Source organism: Epinephelus lanceolatus, chromosome 22 (assembly GCF_041903045.1).
Source record: "Epinephelus lanceolatus isolate andai-2023 chromosome 22, ASM4190304v1, whole genome shotgun sequence".
Classification (NCBI taxonomy): domain Eukaryota; kingdom Metazoa; phylum Chordata; class Actinopteri; order Perciformes; family Serranidae; genus Epinephelus; species Epinephelus lanceolatus.
This window is the reverse complement of record NC_135755.1, coordinates 4343817-4369371: the sequence shown is the minus strand read 5'-3', so window position 1 is coordinate 4369371 and position 25555 is coordinate 4343817. Positions and strand designations below refer to the sequence as shown.

The following is a 25555-nucleotide window of genomic DNA, read 5'->3' as shown; positions in this document are numbered from 1 at the left end:
ATAGGGCTATGTTATGTATTCCAATGTTTGTATTCTGTTGCAATTTTTTTATGTTTATGTTGTATATTATATTACATATATATTAATTGATGATGTATTGTTATTTTGTCTTGTTACGTAATATTGTCTTATGTTAACTCACGTATATTATATTTATGTTGTGTCATGTAATATTATGTTGTAGCGTCTTCGTGCCATCAAAATGAATCTATTTAATATAGTATGGAGACTTTCCCTGGAGACCCCACATTAACCAAACTCTAATGGTTCTCCACAGAGAGTCACCTGGTCAAGAGATCGACAGATTGTCCCTCGGGCTGGTCTTTGTTAGGTGGTCGCTGTTACCACTATGTTCCAAGACACATGACCTGGGCTGGAGCTGAGGTAATGTTGGTGACTTTGACTCAGGAGGCTTCTACAACAAGCTCATTTTGTTTGCATACACATGGACATTTGGTGACCTGGGGTCTTAATTCTTACTTTCCTTGACAACTCCTCTCTGTCCGTCTGTCTCTCTGTTTGTCTCCACTGTAGAAAAACTGTCAGTCCCTGGGTGGAAACCTTGCGTCTGTTCAAAACAGCCAGCAATACTTTGATATTCAGAGGCTGATTTCTCAATTCACTCATGGCTCCGACCCGGCATGGATTGGAGGCTCTGATGCAGAAGAGGTATTTTCATTGCACAACTTGGAAATATTGCACAACAAATACACATAATATTTATTTAATGATGAATTATATTATATTCTATTTCATGCCGTTATAATACTGTTGATGGTATCACATTACTCTTACATGAACTATACTTTTGTGACTTTGCAGTGACTAATCACACCACTATGTCACTTCACTTGAGACAGTATGTACAGGGTACTGTGGGCACAGGTGTCTTGTAATTTTGGCTTTAATTGCCTTTGTATAGTTTCTTATTCATATTTATATTCTTGTTTTTCTTAAATTCTTCTTTTTAAAGTTTCTCTTTTTTTGACCCCTCACTCCCCCATTTTTTCACTTTTATTTTATGTAATGTTCTGTGCTACACTTTCTTCCAGGATGGTCAGTGGTTCTGGAGTGATGGCACACCTTTCCACTACCAGTACTGGTGTCATGGAGAGCCTAATAACCAGGGCGGCAATCAGCATTGTCTGCAGATGAATCATGCAGGTAAAACAACATAGTGCTAACTGTAGCAGTGATGCTAATGATAAAATAGGAAGGAATACAGTGAATTAACTCAGAAATATATCGTGCTGACATCGTCTGGTCAGTTGGTTGATGTGCTCTTGCCCCTCCAAATTCTCATTGGTCGGACAGTCACTGGTGTTACTGTCATAAGACTGTGTGTCGACCAAAGCATTTTTATGGTTCTGTGCCAGCAATAGCCACATAATTAAGAGCCGACCACTTTGAGTGACAGACTGTCTGCTGATAGTGTCCTCGGCCTCTCAGTCAGATCCACGTACCCCTCACTCACACAGCGCCAGCCTCTTGCCCAACTATGTTCACCTCTGGCTCCAACAAACCAAGATGGTGACGGCTGATGTGTCAAACATGAGGCTTCAAAACCACAAACAAATGGGTGACGTCAATGTAGCCACGTCCATTCTTTCTACAGTCCATGGTAAAAAGTGATGAGGGCAGCGTTTTACCCAAAGTTAAACATTTTTCAAATCTCTGTGACCAGACAGAAAACAGCAACATGCATGGCTTAGTGAAGAAAAGTGAAGACGCTCAGGGCCTCATAATGACACTGAGGTTTGTAGCAGAGTGTAAACACACAACACTCCTGAGTCTCATTACAGCGCTGGCCTCAGAAAAAACAAGCATGAATTCACGATAGCTGCGACCTCCACACCGAATTTCAGCCTCCTAGGACAAAAACTGTGACCACCAATGGAGAACTATCCGATATTAGGATTGGATATCGGCTGCGATATCAACATTATAGCTGGATCGGGTATCTGTAAAAGCAGCCAATCCGTAAGACCGATCCTTCCCCTTGAAATCTTTGCGGCACTGGCTACGTCGTACGGTACATGTGCCACATGCCGCAAAGTTGCGTGCCGCATGTCGTGAGAGTTGATTAGAGAGTGGCAAACACAAGCAACATGGAGTGAATAAAAGGGTCTGCTATTTGGAGGTATTTCACCCTTAGCATGCTAGCCAGCTAGCTCACTGGCAGTTTGCAGAGTCTTGTGTTCATGTGTAAACCCCCCTCTGGCGGTGCAATAGCCTGAAACAGCCTACTGAATCATACAGAAGAGGAGCTGGACATCAGAGGACTGTGCTGCCCTCTGCTGGCTTAAAGAAGAAACACAAAGATGGACAGTGGGATAGACGAGTTTTTAGCTCAGAAGGCAGGAAAGGATGTAAGAGAAAAGAAATAACACCATCGTCCTATTTTGTTATAACTGTTAAATTCTCTTTTTATAGAAAAAAATCAAACTGCAAAAATCAAACAGAATCTATCTTTAATAGATAAACCTCAGAAATAAATCACTAAACGGAAGTCGGATCGGTGCATCCCTACTTTGGATGACACACAACACTGCCAGGTAGATTTAGTTCATCTAGAGATAACATGAAGATTTTCTTCCCAGCGACCAATCAGCTGGCTGAAGAATAAGATGAGTTTAGTTGACCAAGATTTTCTTTGACTGACAACAGCCCTCTCCAATTAATAAAGTTCAGTTTTAATTGTTAAAATTATTCATGATGAATTTCAGACAAACAGCTCAGACATAAATGTCTTGAGCAAAGAACGTCTTTCTGAGTCAGATATTCTTTGGTTTTATCAGATCAGTTGGTGGTTAGCAGTTCACAGTATTACACCATTTATGTTTTGACAATGATTTGTATCTTATCAGTGGCCATAGTGTTGTGTCACCTAAACGTATCAGTTAGGAGTCACTGATCACATCAACAGTCTGAAGTCTTTGTTTGTGTCACATTCACTGACTCAACCAACTCTTTTCTTTTCTTTTCTTTTTTGCTTGCAGGTGGGAGGTGCTGGGATGACCGTCAGTGCTTCCACCGGTTACCGTCTGTCTGTGCCAGGAAGAGAAGATGATTCCAGGTCTGACACAGAGACATGAAGAACCCATTTAAAACACAAACACTTGTGTTGTGTGCATGCTTTCATATACATCTTTCTTTACACCCTCAGTCTCACATGTGAGCTGAGTTTGTCTTTGCTATCGCTGTAACGCTACTGAAGGAATGAAGTGACAAGTGACATAAACAGGAGCTGGATTGTCTCTGAGGCCTTGTGCCTTTAATGAGAGCAGACTGAATGTGTTATGAAAAGAATGCTTTTAGCACAAATCTACATATATTCTGCAAAGTAAACTCTTCTTTCTTGTCTTATGCAAAATTAAAGGCTCAAGCATCAAAACAAACTGGTCTGTGTTTTGTCTCCTGTCTTTATCAGAGATGTCTCGATCCTCCAGGCTGATCCAAACATAGTTTAATGGTTTTCTGTCAGCGAAAAGAAAACAGCTAAATCCTTTCCTTACTGAAATCTGCAGTTTTGTCCTCCTCAGCTTGCTTTTGCTGCAACAAGACTCTCCTATACGACAGCATACACTGCAGCAGTTCACTGCATATGCAAGTAAAAATGAGTGTTTGGGTGCAGAGAGTTTAGACACTGAGGTTAGAAAAATGCACCGACTTTTTAAACTCAGTGAGCAATAGACCCAACACTCATGCATTCCTCAAACCTGACACTGTTTCATGTGCACGCATCATTGAGCTGGGTTTACATCTGTCTCAGACAACCTTTTATTCAAGAAGCAAAAGTCTCCCGTTGTGACCAGAGATGCAGTGGTGTCATGGAGGATATACACAAGCACACCAGGTATACCTTTTTATTGTCATGGTGTTTACACGATACCACCTATCAACCAACTAAATTCTTTGACCAGCTTAAAACATTCCTTCATATCTGTGAGCATGAGGACTGTATGGAGTCAAACTTTAATGGTAAAGAAAAAAATGGAGGAGTAAAACGAAAGGTTGTGCTTATAATATTAATATATTAATTTTAATAATTTTATATATATATATATATATATATATATATATATATAATGAGTGGCAGCTAATGTTAACTTTTAAATATGAAAAATAATTAATTGAAAAGTACATCTGAAGAACGATCAGTTTTTTATTTTAATTTTCCTTGCGAGAACAAACAAATTCCACCAGCGGTCTAAACCTGTAATACGAGTCATGTACAGATTCAAAACAGTTTAATTTTAGACAAAAGAGGTTGCTCATGGTGACGAGCCCACAGGAAATACTTACCTGACTCTGCTACATTTGATTCTGCAGATTTATCTGGCGTGAAATTCTTTTTTACTATTGGGCAACATTTTTGTGAAAGAAACTTGTCTATAAACAGAGGTAGATGTTATTCAGTAATTCAGGGGCTTTGACTATGCCAGTGATAGTCTATCATGAACGTGTACCTACTCCTGAACAGGTGGCCTTCGTTCAGTTGAGACACGCACTTTAAGACATAAATGTTCCTGCATGAGGCCCATGATCTGCCCGCTCCAAGCAGGAAATGTGACTCCCTCTGTAAAGTAAGGATGTTTTCCACTTTAACTCGCGATGCCACTGAACGTGATGTTTTCTGTTGTATGTTTCCCTGTGTGGGGTTTGTGGAGAACTGCAAGCTGCTCAGAGGAGAGGCACTATGTGTGCACCGAGAATAGCTTTTAATTGAACTGCAGTAAACGCTTCAGTATTCATGTTCCAGTGTCTTGTTTTATTTGTGTTAAGAAATATGAGCGTAGAAATCTTTAAGCTCTTCCAGTTCAGGATTCTATGTACTGTGTGTTCAAGACTGTGGTGAGACAGATCATTTAATGTCCAGTAAGTCCCGCCCCTGTCATGAACTCTTTGGGAGCGTTCTGAATTGCATACCTGTTCTTTTTACCCTTCGTAGGTGCTGTATGTCCTGTTGCATGCAGGATGCATACAGTCAGGGCAGACTACTGTCTCATAACATTACGCCCTGAACTTTGACCTTCTTGCTCATATATCCATTACCTTGAACAACCTGGAGAGCTCTGCTGTTGTAACTCTGTGACGTATGAAGTTTAACTCATAACTGCATACATTGTAGATTCTGACATTATGTTCACAACAGTAAAATTCAATTTGCATTTCCCTACCAGTGCTGTTTACAATTAATACTGTTGTTGTTACGATTTGACTGGGCATCAGTTAGAAGAACATGCTGGTATTTCTGGCATACTGCATTTGACATACTATATTTTGGGACAAACCAAATCTTTTTCTGGCATACTAAATAGTATGGCAGTATGGGTACTGGAGCACACAGTGAGTGACAAGGACAGTCCACTCTCTTGAAAAAAGATAGGAAAAAAGGTGTAACGCCACTATGACACAATCAGCTCATACATTACATCACTTTAGAGACGTTGATATGAAACGTACGACACATGCAAATGCAACATATTTGTGATTCGCAGAAACAATGGCAACATTTTCACAGAAAAGGTAAAGCTCATAAAGACGTTCACTTCCTTTCTTTTGATGTGTTTCTGTTTTCATTTCTGCCCAAGTCTCACAAATAATAAACCACGTGCACCTCACATACACTAGAGGGCTCCCTACTCCATTTGGTTTGCTTGTGATACTGTGTGAAGTCCTTGGCCTCACACAATACCCACACTTACTGATGCCATACTGTTACTTCAAGCATGTACACGTTTTGTCTCATTACTGAAAGTCTTCGTAATGTTTCTGTGACGTAATGTAATTTGTGTTTTCAGTGAAGATTAACAGGTTTTGTTTGGATGTTTTCCAGTAAGATTAAACTACCACAGAGCCAGGAATTTGTAGTCATAAATAGTTTAACACAACAGGTGTAACGTCTCCACTAACTGGTCTCACTGGGCTGCTTCATACAGATGCACATAATAAACCAGCAGCTCTGCCTTACTTCAATCATAATCAAATAAAAACCTCACTTTAAAGATTCAGGAGACGTGTTCAGATGTTAAATGTGTTTTAGTAACACTGACTGGCACCAGACAATGTGTGTCAACAGTCCTGGACACTGTCTTCAGTCTCTCCTCTGACCAAAGCACGGCTGTCACAGGGATGTATAGAGGGATTATTCAGCAGCTGAAGGTGTGTCACGTGTAAGTTACCTGCAAATGACTGCAGCAGGAGAACACAGATTACAGCTTCATGGAAAACTGAAGCGATGATTTCACTGACGGACAGTCCACTGTTGGACGGCATCGCTGAACGCAGCATCCTGGATTTCTGGGGGGAAAAATTCAAGTCGTAGTTCTGTAGTTATGTTATCAACATGATGACACTGTGTATCTGTATATGGTATGTAATGTTTTTCGGATACTTAGTTGCTTTTGATTTTATGAGATACTTTCTATCCTTGTTATTTTCTTATAATCTTGTATTTATAGTTCTTTCGGTGTTTCATTGTTAAGCAGCATCTCATTGCGCAGGGAAACCTGTTTTCAACTGTGCATATGACAAGAAACACCTTCACTTGTCTTAACTTGACTCGACTGTGTCTCGTGCCCATAATGTGGGTAAGGATTGCTCACTGACACACTACTTACAGTCTCTGTGAAATGAAGTACTCAAACCTTACACTGAAGTAAAAGTACCACTAACACAATATCACAATCTTCCTATTTTTGGACCTGTGGCTGTTTTTTCTTGTAGCTTATCAGCCCCAGAATGTGTGTGTGTATTTAGAGACCTGTCACTGTGTTTCCTGCAGCCCTTGAGCCCCTAAATGTTGCTGTTTCGTAGCAACTCGTTGCTGACTTTCGAGCAGGGATAATGGCAGGAGAAGTGGTTGTTTTTTACTGAGATATCACCTTTCAGCCACTTCCTCGAAACCATTAACTGCAGTTCCTGACCTGTCCACCAGATGCCCTCAGACATTTTCACTCGACTTCCTCATTCCCCTGCTCACCTGTTCTCACTCACCTCATCAGTCACTCACTCCATGCTGATGCTTTGTTCCTTTCAGCTTCGTCACCATCTGCCCTGTACTTTGGTTTTCAAGCAACCTGAACCTGACTCTGCTCTTTGCCTGGACCTGAATCTGTCTGCCAGAACCTTGTGCCTGCCTCCCAACACCTGCCTGTAAGTTCATTTATGTATATCACTGAACTGCACCAGTCTGTTTGTTTTGTCTGCTTTTGAGTCTTTCCCCTGCTGCCTGCACTCCCCACTGAGACACCTTTATGTCCAGCCCAGTCTCCAGAAGAAAATGTTGGCATTTTGCATTTCTGCATCCCTTGAGAAGATTTCTGCCAAGCTGCAGATAACTGCTTGAGACCTTCAAACAATAAAACCAGCTGTGTTCTAGCCAGTCATTGCTGTTTGAAAGGGGCATGAAAAGCAGATGTTTTTTACCAAGACATTTCTGTCTGGATTCTCAATTGTGCCCTCAAAACAGGGTTTTTAAGGCAAAAAATGACACCTTGACACCTGCCAAGCTGCCTGCCATGCACCTCTAATAAACTAAATACTAGTGACTAGTCCATACCCATTTGTCACCTTCTACCTATGCCAGTCCTCAATGCCTATGTGCAGTTTCACATAGATTGACCACGTCAGTGAGGAGAAAAACGTGGGACAGACAGAATGACTGACTGACAGAATGACACACTGACAGTTTCCGTGATTATGTACAGCATACCATACCATGACTTAGTCATACCAAACATTGGTCCACAGGGGGAGCCACAGCGATCGGTCACATTTTAGCCATTTTGAAGCATTTTTCTGTTGTTATAGCGCCACCCAGTTGCCAATTAGAGTTAAATTTCTCCAGTCACCTTGAGGCGTCCTGTTCTACATATCTACCAAGTTTAGTAAAAATCCATATGGCATCATATATTTTTAATCTCGTTGTGTCCCATTGTCAAGAGAAGCCTGTTCTAAATGTCCTGAATATCCATATTTTGTACAAAAATAAATATTTTGTAAAGTTTAAATCTGATAAGTTAGGAGGTAAATACATTTTGTAAACACATGAAATAAAAATGACCAAATATACATGAAAAAAAAATACTTAATGATATATTTACCCATTTATGATATATATTTAATACATTAAAGATAAAATATAAATATATGTACACAGTTAATAAATATCAGTCTGAAAATATTTCACTTCCTGATGAAGTGATAATGGTTTCATTCCTCCTCCTCTGTTTCCTCTTAAGTTACTTTTTGCTCTTCCTATCTTCTTTGATGGGCTTATGACATTACATTTGTTTTTACTGCTTTTGTCGTCTTTTGTAGCTTATTTGTTCATGATGTCTTTCCCTCCTCCTTCTTCCTTCGAGATGCATACAGTCCATTATGTCTCAGGTTTATTGCTCTCTCCTCAGCCCTCTGAACGCCATATTTTTGGCTTTTCTGTGTAGAATAAAAAACAATTCTATCGTTGAAACAAATAATGCGCCTTGTCTGTGAGCCATTAGGCAGTTGGGCTGTATGTGCATGCTGCAGTTGACAGTGGTTAGCTAAAGGAAACCAACATCAGCTGTGAGTGATAACGGAAAAGAAAAAAAAAGCTCTTTGCAAATTAAATGTTGAAAAACTACGTCTCACAATCTCATTTTCGTTCACAACTATTATTCAAAATGAAATCTTTCAAAGTTTAAATAAAGTAATTTTCACAGCAGCACTTTTCTTTTACTTGAACTTAAGGTAATATATTTTTTTGCAGTCTGACTACATTGTTTACACGATGTCAGTAATTCACTGTCACAACTCAAAATAATCTCCATGCTGGTTTTAAAGTCATGCTGTTACAGTGAGAAGTCATGATTTTTAACACTTCCTACCTAGAAGGCAAACATCAGGTCCAGCGTGGTTCATGCAGAGTGACACATGTGTGAGATGCACTTCCTTATTTATCGTGCACACCTGCACTGTTGTGGTTTTAAACACACTTGTACTTCATTTCTTACTTTGCAGATGAAATGAGTTTCCTGTCGTGTGGCCTGTCGCACTCTCATAAATGAAGACAGTGAAGATTGTTTCAAACCAAACAGTTTCTAAACTGTTTTTAAATCTTGATGGGCTTTTCTAAATACTACATTTTTCCAATATCGACAGACTTTATTAACCATATCAAGAGTCTAGAGTCTGTGGTTTTGCATTTGTTATTTCTCAGAGCTGTTTGAAGAGGAGATATAATACATATTTACTGCTTTACACTGTCACTATTTGCAAACCTTTGCACGCAGAAATGAGCAGCACTTCTTCCTGTAGCACCCTTTGTCTACACAGCCTAACCTGTGGCAGCAACCAGGGCAGCTTTCAGTACACCATGAACACAGCAGAGGGTGCTAATATGACGGGTCCATTACAGTTCTGTCATGTTGTGAAGACAGAACTCACATGCCTCTCTTTGGTTTCAGTGTAACATATTTTGTGTGTTTTTTTTTTTATCTGAAAACTTAGGAGGTCAATCTTTGTAAATACAGCAAATAAAAAAATGCTGAATAAACATGACAGGGGTTCATAGAGGTATTTATTTAAATATTTACACACATAAAATCAATAATATCCATATAATATGTTTATCTATGAAATAATGCATTTAGTATGTATTTGTATTTCTTCCACATTTCCCTCTGTGCCAAAGAGCTGCACCGCTGTCCAAAAACAAACAAATCCATAAGCCACAGTGAGTGACACATCCCTTTGCATGTCTTTCATTTTCATTCCTAAGAGATGTAATAATCTCTATTTTACAGAACATTGCTGTGGGGCGTGACCTTATTTTATTTATTTATATTTTGGGGGGTGGGGTGGTTCTGTCTTTCTCTGTTATTGGTCAATCAAGAGGTTTTTAGTCCATTATTTCCCTCTCCTGAAGCTTCTTCTTTCGGTCCTCTGTTTCTTCTTGTTTCCAGTCAACATGAATAACTCTGGACCATCGTTCTTAACCTTCTTTTTACCTGCCAGATATTTGAATTTGTACTTCACAGTATTCCAGATCCTCTTGCCGCCTGTATTCCGACAGAAGAAGAAAACTGTTCAAATTTGCTGGGTTTAGCTGCCAGAAAAAAATTCACAACATCGCAACAGAAGAGTGATAGTTGAGTTGAAAACATTATTCATGTCAAAATGATGGTCGAGACAGCTCTGTCCCCCCATTCTGTGACCGAATCTCTATATGTAGAATGGCGGAGTGGCAAGACAGCGCCATATTCCTGCCTTTAACAGGCAGTTTGAAGGGAGCTAAAGACAGCTTGTTCTCATTGCAGTACTTTGGCACCCCCCCCTTTAGCGTGTTTATGAGAAACAATGGGCTTTCAGCTGACTCCAGTGTAAACCAATCCACAGCATTACTTGATGCTGAGAGCAACTGATGGAGTACAAAGAGCGAGAAAGTCTCTGTAATTAAGGACGGAGAGAAGGTGGATGGGTCGAACACACAGGAGACCACGGTTCATGCCCGAGTAAAGCGTGAAGTCAGTGTTGTTTTAATGTTATGCAATACACGTATACTTGTGTACTGATGTTACCAACATGACTTATTTACATTGTGTTGTTGTAAAGTAACAAATGCACCTATTTCAAATCAAAACATGATCTTTTTTCCTCAAACCTAACCAAGTATTTTTGTCATTAAACCTAACTGCGAGTAACAGAGTAACAGACCCTTAAGAAATATTATAAATGATAAAAAATAACAGAACCTTTAAAATAATTTTAAATAATTAAAAAAATAGTACCTTAACCTTAACCTTTGAAAATATGATAAATAATCAAAAACTAATAGATCATTTTTAAAAAATCGAAATAAAAAAGAACCTTTAAAAGTACTATAAATGGTAAAAAAAGTAACAGAAACTTAAAAAAAATCTCACAATGATAAAAAAAAAATATTGGTAAATGTCTTACTTGTTAAATCAAGGAAAGAAATTAAGGATTATGTTTTTTTCTCTGAATTCAAAGTTTAATTTTATGGAGTCGAGAAAACAATGAGAGCATGATGTAAAGCACTGTAAAAGATTTTCAGATGCTTTGAAGCTTAAATCACCTTAAAAATAAGCTCGAAGAGCACGTACTGTTTTATCCTCGATACTTGAAAACCTTATTCATCGCCGGGCCGACAACATTTCTCTGTAACATCTGTGTGTTTCCTGTTTCCTGCAGACGTCCAGCAGCTGTTGGTGGTTAAAGAAGAAGTTCCCCCTGAGCAGCAGGAGTGGAGCTCCAGTGTGGACCACACTGGAGCTCCACACTGGAGCTCCAGTGTGGACCACACTGGAGCTCCAGTGTGCTCCAGTGTGGTCCACACTGGAGCTCCAGTGTGGAGCTCCAGTGTGGTCCACACTGGAGCTCCAGTGTGGAGCTCCAGTGTGGTCCTCCTGGTCCACACTGGAGCTCCACACTGGAGCTCCAGTGTGGACCAGGAGGACCCAGAGCCTCCACACATTAAAGAGGACCAGGAGGACCCAGAGCCTCCACACATTAAAGAGGACCAGGAGGACCCAGAGCCTCCACACATTAAAGAGGACCAGGAGGAACTCTGGATCAGTCAGGAGGGAGAGCAGCTTCAAGGGCTGGAGGAGGCCGATAACACCAAGTCCATATCCACTCCTGTCCCTGTGAAGAGTGAAGATGATGAAGATAAACCTCAGTCCTCACAGCTTCATCAAGGGCACACTGAACATATGGAAATAGAAGTTGAAGTAGAGGACTGGGGAGGACCAGAACCAGATACACATCTACAACTTGAGACTGATGACAAGACTGGAAAGTCCTCTGAACCTGAGACTGATGACAGTGATGATTGGAAAGAGACCAGAGAACCTCAGTCAGGTTTAAACTCTCTTAAAACTGATCAAGTCCCTGTCAGTGAATTGAATGGTGGTAAAAAACCATTTCGCTGCTCTGAGTGTGGGAAATATTTCAGCTTGTGGCAGCATCTGAGGAAACACATAAGAACTCACTCACAAGAAAAACATTTCAGCTGCTCAGTTTGTAAGAAATCTTTTACAGAGAGTGAACACTTACACTCGATGATTCACACAGGAGAGACACCATTTAATTGCTCTGTGGGAAAACGTAGGGTACATTTTTGCTACCCTGTCTGAAATCTTAAATCCCTGCAACCCAGCACTCTCATGACACTGTTTAGGGTTCCAGAGGACTCCACCACTCTGACTGCCTGACAAGCCAATACAGTGGCGTATATGGCTCCATCAGGTTGTTGCAGCATTTTGCTAGAATGGAAGTCCACTATTCCCCATCGGCCTCTGTCTAGATTAAAGACCTGTTATATTTTATCTCAAACTTGAGAAGAGTGCAGTTAGTTACAGAGTGGGCACCATGCTTACGCCAGTAGCTTGATGGACCATCACAAAGGGGCGGGGCTTAGCGAAAGGTAAATTGTACAATATTACTATTCACTCTCGTGCACTGAAGGAAAAGTATTGTAATCCTGTATGATTTGCAGTTATCCTGGAAAAAAAACAAGTCATTTAAAAAAATAAGATTTACGCACAAGCAAGCCTGAGTTCATCACATGAGAACCCACACAGGAGTTTGATGTAACAGGGAGTTTGTTTATTTATTTATGTTTATGATTAGCAATATCAGTGTCATCTAAGAAACATTCTGCAACAGATTTGATGGTGACAGCGATCTGTGTGCACTAACTTCTTTATGAGATATGACTAATCATGTACTATGGGTGTGTTCTGAGCCGCATATTTTTTCTTTTAACTTTTGCAGCTGCTTTTACACAATATGTTCTGTTGGGACATACTACTTCTTCATAACACTGTGCCTTGAACTTTGACCCTCCTGTTCATATATCTGTTACTGTGGAGATAAAACAAAACCATTCTCCAAGCTTGCGGTCAACCCAGAGAACTCTGCTGCATACAGTCTAGATTCTAACATATTATATTCAACCACATATAGTAGAACATCCTGGTATTTGTGGCATACTGCATTTGACACACTATGTATTGGGACATACTAAATTATGTTTGCCATACTTTATGGGTATTGGAACACAGAGTGTATGTCTCTTGCAATCATTAAATTCCATTAAAACACCACATCAAACCATGAATTGACTAAAATAAGTATTGTGTGTGTATCAGAGTCTGATATATCTCCTTCCTTTTTTATTTTGTCTGTTTGAGCAACAAAAAACAATGTAAGGACCATTTGCATAAGCGTAGCAGCCCAAACAGGACGTGCCTACCTCAATACGTGCTGATCCAACAGTACACAAGGCAGTACACCATGACCATCCTCCTCTCATCAGCAGTGATGGTTCGCCCATTGTCCAACTTTCCCTATAGATGAGTCACAGCTTCAGGGGCCTCATCGGTGCCTCAGTGCAGACCATGTAGACAGCAGCGTTCACACACCACCAGCCTGCAAGTTTCAGTCATCACTTTAACCTTATATACTGCAGTGACGGCCAAATGAGGCCTCATGAACCAGTCTCTGTTTAATAAGCCCACCAGATGGTGATCTCTGCTCAACAAGGGGTTGAAAGCACACTGCATTCCATGAGCCTTCTCATTAAAGCAAGAGCACCATCTTGTGGTGATGTAGCAGAAAGAGGAAAAGGGGAAAAAAAACAGAACAGCCCTTCTTATACTCTGACAGGCAGGGACTGAGAAATGAGACACACCTGTGCGCCGGGGGAAGGGAAACCAACGAACGAACAAAAGCAGCATGGAGGAGAACAGAGTGAGAGTGTAAAGTCTCCTTTACAGGTCCAGTGTGGAAATTTTAGGGGGATTTGGTGGCATCTAGTTGCGAGGATTGCAAATTGAAACCAGCTGAAACTTTTCCTGGTTAGAATGTGTTCATTGTTCAGGAGGAATTAGCTCCCTATGTAGATATGAATGGCTCATGCTAAGGAAACAAAATCACAATGATTCTTATTTTCAGGTGATTTTACACTGAAAAACATACTTGTTGGGATTTAAATTCGGGCTTCACATGTAGGCATCACTTATATTGGGGTCAATTGGCTATCGGAAATAATTAATAATTATTAATAATAATTCATAATTATGTTAAATAATGTGACTTAAAGCCCCTACAAGGAACTTTCATTTAGATTTGATTTTGGCGACCCTGTGGACAAAAGCGGTAGTGTTTTGCCGGAATGAAGCCTACATTTCCCATGAGCTCTAGCGCGTATTGTCGTAAAGACGCTTACCTGGCTCGCGCATGTGTTTGTTTTGGGGATGAATGAAACAACAAGACGGGAAAACTTTGCCCCGGCTCCTATCAGGGATCCCAGCTCACCTCTGCCGCGCCCCAGCTCCACCTCTCCGGCGCAAGCGCCACCGCCGCCGGGGTAAACACAGTGGTTGGCTGGTAAGGCTGAAGGCCTGTTTGGCGAGCACTTCCACGGCTAAATGTAAACAGCTAGGTAAGATGACGTATGCCGTCTGAGTGCCGTAAATCATTTCGTCCTAGAAGCGACCTGGGGCGGACCCGGACACAGTTTCCTAAAGGTATGGATATACACTATATAGAAATAGCTTATCTTCACACCGATGGTCTCATTTACTGTACAGACATCAGCAGAAACGAGAGACTTGTGCATATCCAGTTAAAAGTTCCTTGTAGCGGCTTTAATTAACATTAAATTACCTCGTGGGGCACCATTCCCGTAAAGGGAAAAATGATAGCCAGTTAAAGATATCAGTCTCATAAAATACGCTAAACTATTACTTTGGAGTTTTGATTAATAATTAAATTAATGACAACAACCAAAATTAACAGTAACGCCTGAAGGATTTTGGAGTTCTTGACGCAGCAGAGGTTGACTATTCATTCACTCTTGTGCAACATTAAACAGACAGCAGGTATGATTCCAAAGAATTATATTTATTGACAAAGTAGCAAAGCAAAACCAAACACACAAATTCTAACTAACTATATACAACCTTGGTGTGTGTGTGTGTGTGTGTGTGTGTGTGTGTGCGTGCGAGAGAGAAAGAAGAGAAAAACAAAGGCGGGTGTCGTGATCAAGGAGCTGTTTGGCCTACAAAACAAAATGGCTGACAACAGAGAACTACAAGATGGCCGAATCAAAGCTGGTTTCAGATCAGGGGAGGTGTTTGTCTGACCGTGTGGTCAGGACAAAGACAAAGGAAAAGAAGTGGGAACTTTGAGATGCCAGTTTGCATGTAGCTCTGTTGAAAGCCTATTTGTTAATGAGTCTATGTCAATGTGATGTGTGTTGCAAACGGTCTGGATTAATGCAGAGATTGTTTAGATGTGTGCAAGAATCTGTTTGTGAACAATATTAGCAAACTAAACTCTTAGCTGTGGTGAAGCCAACTAATCAATGACCTAACTGCAATCTATCACAGCAATAACTCAGCAAACAGCATTAAATCACATACAACAAGTTAAACAGTCTTGCTTAGCCTGTAAAGCTGTGATTAACCTATGCCCAGTTGTTACATTACTGATCCTTGAATGGATGGGAGAAAGAGTCACTTGGTGGTGTACTGCTCTGTTATCTGGCAGAAGAAGGCTGGGAAGATGGTTCCAGGTGCAGTCTTTGTTGGGTCTTTGCTCCAAAGGTTCTGATCCGAGGAAGCCAGTCGCTCAGGGTCCTTGCAGAGTTAGACGCTGGGTGCTAACTCACTTAGTTCCTTGTTGCTGGAAAGCTAGTTGCAAACCTTGTGCTTGCACCTCTAACTTTCTGGTTCAGGTTAGAGAGTCTGTGATCAATTGCCCCACTTTAGATGGTTCAGGGTAAGGAGCAAGGGTCTGAGCATCTGGGCTGGTCCAGGCCCAGCTGGAAAGAGGTGTGGGCTGCTCCGCAGTTCCCAAGTAAGAGCGGTGTGAGTTGTTCACCAGCTCTAGAGTAAAAAGGGGAGCAGACCTTCTACAGATGCCTGTGACATCACAGAGTCACATGTCACTGTAAAAGTCCTGTCCAATCAAGTTGTGAGACTGAGGTGTGACGTGAGACCTCCTGGAGATGGGTGTCAAATTGTGGTCTTTGTTTGGAGAACAAAGAGCATGCAGAGAAGGAAGCCTTTAAATGTCCAGTGTAGATTTTACCAAATGACAAAATATCTGTGGTCCTGTGAATCCCAACATACTTAATAAATTATATTCAACCTCTTTCAGTATATCCTCTGAAATCCTACACACTGGACCTTTGACTGCTCTCCCAGATAATTTATTTTACCCTTCATCTCTCAGTTACATATCTCCTCCTTTGACAAACTTACACTGAACTGAATGAAGCTGAGATGTTTATCTGGTTTTCTAATTTGATTTATTTACTGAATGACATTTGATTTTTAGAACTGTATTCTGAATTTTGTTTTTGTGACATTTTGTGTTTGACCATTGACCATAATTGTTTAATTTGAATATATAATATGGGTTAAATACAATGTGATGTAATTAATAAATTAATTGATGGTTTGTGTTTTGCTCTCTTGTACATGTTCTGTAGTGCATGTTGCTAGCTGTCTGAGCTAACATCCAACTGGTTAAAAGGAATGCTATTCTTACAGTGACAGGGTCAACCCTGGGCAGTGACTTGTGGCGTCCGACCCTGACGAAAATAGCTGTCCTTTAACGTTGGCATGATACGCGGTTGGTAACTGTTATAGTTTAGCTGCGCTTGGCGGTGTCAGGGTGAAATGTGGCAGGACAAGAATGAAAGTTAAGGTGCTTAAGGGACAGTACATTACAGGACAGGTGGCAACCCTAACGGAAACTAAGAAAAACAACCATATTTAGCTTCTCTGCACTGGCTCCCTGTAATGTATATAACTGGATTTAAAATCCTCGGTCAGTCTCCATGAACTCATAGTGCCATATTATCCCACATTATCACCACACTCAGAGAATGCAGGGTTATTTGTGGTTTCTAAAGTCTCCAAAAGTAGATCAGGAGCCAGAGCCTTCAGCTATCAGGCTCCTCTTCTGTGGAATCATCTTCCTGTTTCAGTGCGCGAGGCAGACACCATCTCCACATTTAAGACGAGACTTAAGACTTTGCTTTTTGATAAAGTTTATAGTTAGGGCTGGCTCAGGCTTGCCCTGTACCAGCCCCTAGTTAGGCTGATATAGGCCTAGTCTGCCGGGGAACATTCTATGATACACTAAGCTTCTTTCTTCTCTCTCTCTCTCTCTCTCTCTCTCTCTCTCTCTCTCTCTCTCCATGTGCTAACATTCTTGCCCCATTATCAATCAATCAATCAATCAATCAATTTTATTTATAAAGCCCAATATCACAAATCACAATTTGCCTCACAGGGCTTTACAGCATACGACATCCCTCTGTTCTTATGACCCTCACAGCGGAAAAGGAAAAACTCCCCAAAAAAACCCTTTAACGGGGGAAAAAATGGTAGAAACCTCAGGAAGAGCAACTGAGGAGGGATCCCTCTTCCAGGATGGACAGACGTGCAATAGATGTCGTACAGAACAGATCAGCATAATAAATAATCCGTATGACACAATGAGACAGAAAGAGAGACAGAGACAGAGAGAGAGATGCAGGACAGACGGTAATGACAGTAGCTTACAACAACATTAATGAAAGTAATAATATTATGATTATAGTTCTGGCTACTGTGGTACAATATGTTGAAAGTATATATTAGTATCTGGCAGTATACATGTGTGACAATAATCATATGTGTATAATAACAGTAGAAGTATGACTAATGACTAATGATGGCAGCAGCAGCAGGAGGCATCTGGCAGGACCACGGCAGCAGCACAACCACACACGTCACACCATCCAGGCACCGCTGTGATATGAGTTAATCTGAGAGACAGTGGAGCACAAAGGCTCCGGAGAAGAAGCCCAGTTAGTGACATCCAGAATGGCCGAGTTAGCAAGATGCAGTAATAGAATACGAGAGAGAGAGAGAGAGAGAGAGAGAGAGAGAGAGAGAGAGAGAGAGAGATAGAGAGAGAGAAGGTCATGTATTTTATCTATTTTTAATGTTGTATTATTGGTATTTTTGTATGTTTTTATTGTAAGGTGTCCTTGGGTGCTCAGAAAGGCGCCAACAAATAACATTTATTATCATTATTATTATTATAGAAGGTGCCCGGTGTATTATAGAGGTCCTCCGGCAGACTAGACCTAAGTCAGCCTAACTAGGGGCTGGTACAGGGCAAGCCTGAGCCAGCCCTAACTATAAGCTTTATCAAAGAGGAAAGTCTTAAGTCTAGTCTTAAATGTGGAGACGGTGTCTGCCTCCCGGACCGTAACAGGAAGATGATTCCACAGGAGAGGAGCCTGATAGCTGAAGGCTCTGGCTCCTGATCTACTTTTGGAGACTTTAGGGACCACGAGTAACCCTGCGTTCTCAGAGCGCAGTGTTCTGGTGGGATAATATGGCACTATGAGCTCTCTAAGATATGACGGAGCTTGACCATTTAGAGCTTTATAAGTTAACAGTAGGATTTTAAATTCAATTCTGGATTTTACAGGGAGCCAGTGCAGAGAAGCTAAAACAGGAGAAATATGATCTCGTTTCTTAGTTCCTGTTAGTACACATGCTGCTGCAGTCTGAATTAGCTGGAGAGTTTTTAAGGACTTACTAGAGCTACCTGATAATAGAGAGTTACAGTAATCCAGCCTTGAGGTAACAAAAGCGTGGACCAATTTTTCTGCATCTTTTCGGGTCAGGATAGGCCTAATTTTCGCAATATTACGCAGATGAAAAAATGCAGTCCGTGAGGTTTGTTTTAAATGAGAATTAAAAGACAAATCTTGATCAAATATTACTCCGAGGTTTCTTACGGTAGCGCTAGAGGCCAGAGCAATGCCATCTAGAGAAACTATGTCATCAGATAAAGAGTCTCTGAGTTGTTTGGGGCCAAGAACAATAACTTCAGTTTTGTCTGAATTTAACATCAGGAAATTGGTGCTCATCCAATTTTTTATGTCTTTAAGGCAGTTATGGAGTTTAGTTAATTGATTACTTTCTTCTGGCGTCATCGATAAATACAACTGTGTATCATCCACATAACAATGGAATTTTATGGAATTTTTTTTTTTTTTAAATTTATTGATTTCTAATGATGTTACCTAAAGGAAGCATATATAGAATAAATAGGATTGGTCCGAGCACAGAACCTTGCGAAACTCCAAAACAAACTTTAGTACGTAAGGATGATTCATTATGAACGTGAACAAACTGAAAACGATCAGATAAATAAGATTTAAACCAGCTTAGTGCAGAACCTTTTAGGCCAATTAAGTGTTCCAGTCTCTGCAGTAGAATTTGATGGTCAAGAGTGTCAAACGCCGCACTAAGATCTAATTAATGCATGTTATGAGCTTGGCTTCTTCCCTAGAGCCTTTGGGCTCCCATTTTTCGCAGGTTCCAGCAGATCATGGCTACGCCTCGCTTGTTGGTCGTCAGCTGAGGTGGTACAGGCACCTGATTAGGATGCCCTCCGGATGCGTCCTGTTAAGGATGTTCTGGGCATGTCCCACTGGTTGAAGGAATCCTGGTTTTCTCAGGAGGAGCTGGAAACCATTGCTTGGGGAGCCTGGTATCTCTCCGAAGTTGTCAACAAACACTGACTTTCACCAGAGAGGGCGGTGTTCACGTCCTGTAAGATTCGAAAGCCAAACCCTGTTCTATTTTCCTAAACCCAACCATGTGTGTTTGTTGTTGAAGGAAAAGGAGTCAATTCACAGTGTTGTACCGACATAGTGAGTTTTTTTTGAAAGAGACTGTATGTAAACTGTACATTTCCTGTGAAAACAGGAAATTGTCATCTTGAAAGAGGACAATGCATGTAACAGGCAGAACCTGACATGATGTTCCAGAGTGTCAACAACCAACGCACACAGGGTACCTTGGACGTTGTATGTGGATGTGGAAAGTCCATGACCAAACGTCAATATGTGACGAGGTCGGAGTGAGAATATGTTGGCTGGGTTGAGGAACATCTGGGGTGCTTTGCTCGGCCTGCTGCCCTGTGACCCGGCCCTGTACATGGGGATGAAAATGGACAGACAGACGAACTGACGGATGGATGGATACTTCTACTATTATTATACACATAATTATTAATACACCTCAGTTTCCACTTCATGTGACGTAAGTCACAAGCGTAACATGCTACACAGACTACTGCACTATGTTGCTATTGAAATACCTCGATTGACTTTTGGTTTACACGGGAAACTAATAACTGCCTTCGTGTGAAAGTCCAGAGTCTGTTTGACCCATTCACCTCCACTCCCAACTGCTCTATGTGGACTGCTGCAAAGGGTGCCTCTGTGCTTCAGTGTCTGACACTGAGGTCCACTGACAGAGCGGCGGTATTTGATGACTTGGGAGTGAATACAGGATGGTCAAAGATACAACAAAGCACAGAGCCCCTGAAAGGTTATGGAGGGACTATTTCTATGAACTGCTTTTGTGATCCTTCACTATTCTTTTGTGTTTCCAATATGTTAAACATTCTCTATGATACATATTTCAAAAATGAACTATTCTGTAGTTTTTTAGGGATTTTTTAAAAATGATTACAACTGTCTGAGCTCAGGCAATGTTTATGGGGAATATCAGTTTTTATGCATTTTTACTTTTTTCGTAGTGTTAGATTGAAAACAAAATATAGCATTCACCCAGTTAAGGACTCATTGTGTCCTCATGATGGCTGAAGGTATAACTTTTTAATGATTTTATATTTTACGATTTTTCTCTTTTGGTTATGTTATTTAACTTCTCTCCCACCATGACTGTTAAATTCAAAAAATAAAATTAGTTAATTAACCCTTTACAGGCCGGTTTCTGTGATGTACCACTCATCTCATTTTTATACAAAAAAAAGGACAACAACAAAAGTGAAATCATTTCAGTTTACAAGAGGTTGGAGGGATATTTTTTTAATACTTATATCTGCCTGAGGTCAGTCAATTTTCATGCAGAATATTAGTTCATATGCATTTTTACTTTTTGTACAGTGTAAGATTAAAGTAAAAGACTCATTGAGTCCCCTATTCAATTCCATGTAAATTTTTTGAGAATAATGGGTAAACCCTTGGCTGAAACAGTTACTGAAAAAGTTACTCTTCAACGCTCTCACTGCAGGGCTGGCAGTAGAATACCCTGACGCCACGCTCCTTCAGCCATCATGAGGACGCAATGAGTCATTACTGGGTGAGAGCTATTTTTTTTTCAATCTCACACTCCAAAAAAAAACCTAAAAAACTAGAGAATATTTCATTTTTTGGCTGTTTTTTGTATAAAAATGAGTGGTACATCACAGAAACCGGCCTGTAAAGCGTTCATTAACTAATTATATTGTTTGAATTATAACAGTCATGGTGGGAGAGAAGTTAAATAACATAACAAAAAAATAATAATCTTAAAAGATAAAGCCATTAAAAAGTTATGTCTTCAACCATTACGAGGATGCAATGAGTCCTTACTGGGTGAGAGCTATAAATTTAATTACACATTGAATAAAAAAAAAAAAAAAAACTTTTAACTTTTTTTTTTTTTTTGAAAAAAAACAGATAACAGATAAAGGCAAAACTTCCCCAAAGCATTTTGCCAAAGCATGATTGCAGCCAAAATGCTGCCTGCTCAATAGAGGAACGGGCGAGGTCCTTGCTGGGTGTAAGGGTTGATGCCAAGTCATTATTGTAGAAAAAAGACACATCTGACATCCAAACACACCATAAGGCTTAATGACAAACACTGAGGTAAAAGGGCAGTAAGTCCAAACCTGTCTGGTAGCTGCAATAGACTCTATATACACCAGTCAGCCAAAACATTAAAACCAGTGGTGGGTGAAGTGAGTAACATTGATGTAACGTGAAACTGCTTTATTCTGTGTTTTTACAGGTTTAAATTGAAGTTGAGGCCGGTGTTGGGCCATGCGTTTGTTTAGTGGTTGTTTTGTTTCACCAATGTACAAGTCTGGGCATTCCTCACTGCATTGGACAGCGTACACCAGGTTGCTCTTCTGGGTGTGTGGTGTACGGTCTTTTGGATGTACCAGTTTTTGTCTGAGTGTGTTACTGGGTTTGAAATACACAGGGATGTGGTGTTTGTTGAAGATCCTCCTGAGTACAAGAAAAAGACAATAGAATGCCTACAGAAACTACAGAATGAGGGCACCATTGATCGCCTACAATATCACAGTTTTACTCTCTTACTTTGTGAACAAATTAAGAGGTTTAAAAATGGATCCAGATGATACCATGGTATCCTATGATGTGACCTCCCTGTTCACTTGCATTCCAACCATGGAGGCAGTGGAAACAGACAGGCAACGTTTGCTACATGACAACACCCTCCATGACAGAACCCAGCTCAGTCCAGATCAGATATGCCAACTGCTAGATCTCTGCACATGGCCCAACACAGAAGGGCTAACTCGTCAGGGCAAGACTCAGCTGTCTATTTACACCTCAAGGAGAAAGCACACTCCTTTGAAGACAGCAACGTGCACATTTTGGACAGGGAAGACAGATGGTTTGAAAGAGGTGTAAAAGAAGCCATCTATGTGAAATTGGAAAAACCATCTCTCAACAGAGGAGGAGGTCTGCGACACCACCTATCCCCCACCTATAATGCTGTCCTTTCATCCTTGCCCAGGAGACTTAACAGCTTAACCTCTAAAAACAATGGTCGTTCACAAATGGCCTCATGTGACTCTAACGACTCCAATTGCAGTATTGCAGCAGGAGTTTCAACGACTGTCGTTGACACACCATTGGAGCACTAACGAACCAGTGACATCATTGGCCTTGTGAAGACCTCCTCAGAGGCTAGTCAGACAAGCATGAACTGATGAAGCCTCTTGGATAAGAGGTGAAACGTCTTCTAAGACAAAAACTAAATCCAGTTGCGTTCGATTCAGTTGCCTTGAGATACCAGTATCTTGCGTCATTACCACACGTGACATATGCCTGCACGTCGGCCACGCCGATTTGCATGAAGTGGTGTCTCATTTCTTAGGGAAAGATCTCTACCCTAATATTTCTCACTTCCCTTATCAAGGGTTATCTCACAAACAAGGGCACTTAATACCAAGTGGAAGATTTAAGGGGTAGAAATGGGATTGGGCTACGTGTTTCAGCCTCGGAGGTTACCCCTTGGTTGTAGGCTACTTGCAGTGTGTTCTCTGTTTGCAGTGTTTTTTTTCTAAATGCTGTGTCTGTATTGTCTTATTGGTGAAGATGTTTTAATAGTTTGCTTGTTTTGTGTCTCTAAAGTGTGTTGAGCTCTCAGGGCCACCGTGGGACCTCCTTAGCTAGTATGTGTTATCTGCACCTGATTAACTAGCCCAGCTGCTGCATATCTTTCCATTACATCAAATACTTTCAAAGGTTAATCATATTGTCTGCATGTATGTAGACACAAAATAATAAATGGAACATGGCAGTGTCAAAGTGCAGTGGTCACCCCAGCAAGGACCACAGCACAGCAGAATCACTGTGACACATGCATGTTTCTTAACTGATAAGTTTCTGAGTATTGTGAAAATGTTGCCTCTGTTCATGGGAACAGACAAATATTTCTCCTCAGTTCCCTGTTTTTGAGAGATGTTAAGATAAATGGCTGTATATAAGAACTGGTTTTCCTCTCAATCAGCACCTCCTCACAGGGTCCGCTGAATCTACAGACACTGCGATGAGAAGACAAGAAAAAGGAAGAAAGTGCTGCAGCAGGTTTGCACCAAACTTTATCATCCTCTGACTTTTATTCACAGGACTGACAGTCAGTACGGCTGTTCCCTAAACAAGTTTCAGTAACACGTCTGTCTCTCGTAGTCATCGTCACCATGAAGATGCTGATTGTGTCTGCACTTGTTTGTGCCACGATGGTTCTGACCAGAGCTGCTGGTGAGTATAATACATACGGTACAGATGTTAATAAACACAAACAGTCCAAGTCAATAACTGCAGTGTCAAACTTTCCAGCTCCTCCAGAGGAAACTCCCCAAGATGAAACAGGTGAGTGGCTTTAAGATTTTCACTTCAACAGAATGTGGTTGTTATGATGCTCTGCTGTGATGACTTCACCTGTGTTTAATGTCAATGAGCAGTTTCTCCTGATAAAAGCTTTGTGTCAGATGCTAATGTAACTTTATCTTATTTTATATCCTATTACGTTATATTGCTTTTTATTACTCATATAGGGCTATGTTATGTATTCCGATGTTTGTATTCTGTTGCAATTTTTTTATGTTTATGTAAAAAATTTTATGTCTGACCAGAGCAGCTGGTGAGTATAATACATATGGTACAGATGTTAATAAACACAAACAGTCCAAGTCAATAACTGCAGTGTCAAACTTTCCAGCTCCTCCAGAGGAAACTCCCCAAGATGAAACAGGTGAGTGGCTTTAAGATTTTCACTTCAACAGAATGTGGTTGTTACGATGCGCTTTGTGTCAAATGCTTTTTATGTTTATTTAACCCATTTTTAACCAGGTTAGTCCCATTGAGATTAGTGATCTCTTTTTCAAGGGAGACCCGGCCAAGAGGGCAGCATAAATTTACAACACCAGCAAGGACATAAAAAAACACAAACATAAAAGATACTCACTAAGATATAAATGATAAATACCTACAGGCATCAACAACCGTGCATGTGGGACAGACAATAAAAACAAATCTTGTGATCTCAGACTATAAAGTCAGATCTCTGAGCAATCAAAGTGCAAATGTACGATGGTAGTTTATCCAGAATGGCTATATACGTAAACAAACAAATACCAGTGACTGAGCCTACGCATAGTCAAAGATGGCCACCCAGCCCTGGAGTAAAGAGTACAATGATGAGTGAGGGCTTTACAGTTTGTAACAAACCTCAGAGCACTGTGATATACAGTATCTAACATGTGCAAACAGCGTGCGGATGCATTCATGTACAATAGATCACCATAATCAAGAACTGGTAAGAAGGTAGCAGAGATCAGTCTCCTTCTGGCCTCCATAGAGAAGCAGGACTTATTTCTGAACTAGAACCCTAACTCCAGTCTCAGCTTTTTAAGAAGATTTTCAACATGAGGTTTAAAAGAAAGACAGTCATCAAGCCAAACACCAAGATATTTAAAACTGGAGACAACTTCTAACTTCTTTCCCTAAGCAGAAATAATGTCAGCAGTGTTCTCAGGCTTTTTACGAGCATTTGAAAAATGCATTACCTTAGTTTTATCAACATTTAAAACCAGCTTTAGTTGCGAAAGCTGAATCTGTATAATATTAAAAACACCCTGCAGTTTGGCAAGAGCCTCAGCAATGGAGGGACCAGCACAATAGATCACAGTGTCATCTGCATAAAAATGAAAATAGGCTCCATCCACATTACAACCTGAACTATTAACCCTATGGGCCCGAACAACGCATAGTGCATCAAAATTCACACCTGTTCTTCTCTATTGATTTCCTCCGCGAAAAAAAAAAGATAAAGTTACACTAAAATCATGAATAACAGAGCTTTCGTGCAGCTCTGCACACACATTACTCTTGGACGGATTACTCGCAAATGCAGGC

General features: G+C 40.6%; 2 protein-coding genes across 4 annotated transcripts in view; both read left to right on the top strand.

Annotated features, from left to right (window-relative positions):
* LOC117245974 (type-2 ice-structuring protein-like) overlaps positions 1-25555 on the top strand; it is a 61123-nt gene that overhangs the window by 3861 nt on the left and 31707 nt on the right. For 2 of the 3 annotated variants that reach the window (XM_078164026.1, XM_078164023.1), the window contains exon 1: positions 23639-23725. The exons of the other annotated variant lie outside the window; for it this stretch is intronic. The gene's annotated coding sequence lies outside the window, so the exon portion shown is untranslated. Of the gene's footprint in view, positions 1-23638; positions 23726-25555 lie in introns of those variants that run through there. 3 annotated transcript variants of the gene reach the window in all.
* The window catches only part of LOC117245741 (type-2 ice-structuring protein-like), a 130974-nt gene that overhangs the window by 97431 nt on the left and 7988 nt on the right, over positions 1-25555 (top strand). The window contains exon 6 of the mRNA XM_078164009.1: positions 24360-24392. Coding sequence (XP_078020135.1) covers positions 24360-24392 — 33 coding nt within the window. The remainder of the gene's footprint in view (positions 1-24359; positions 24393-25555) is intronic.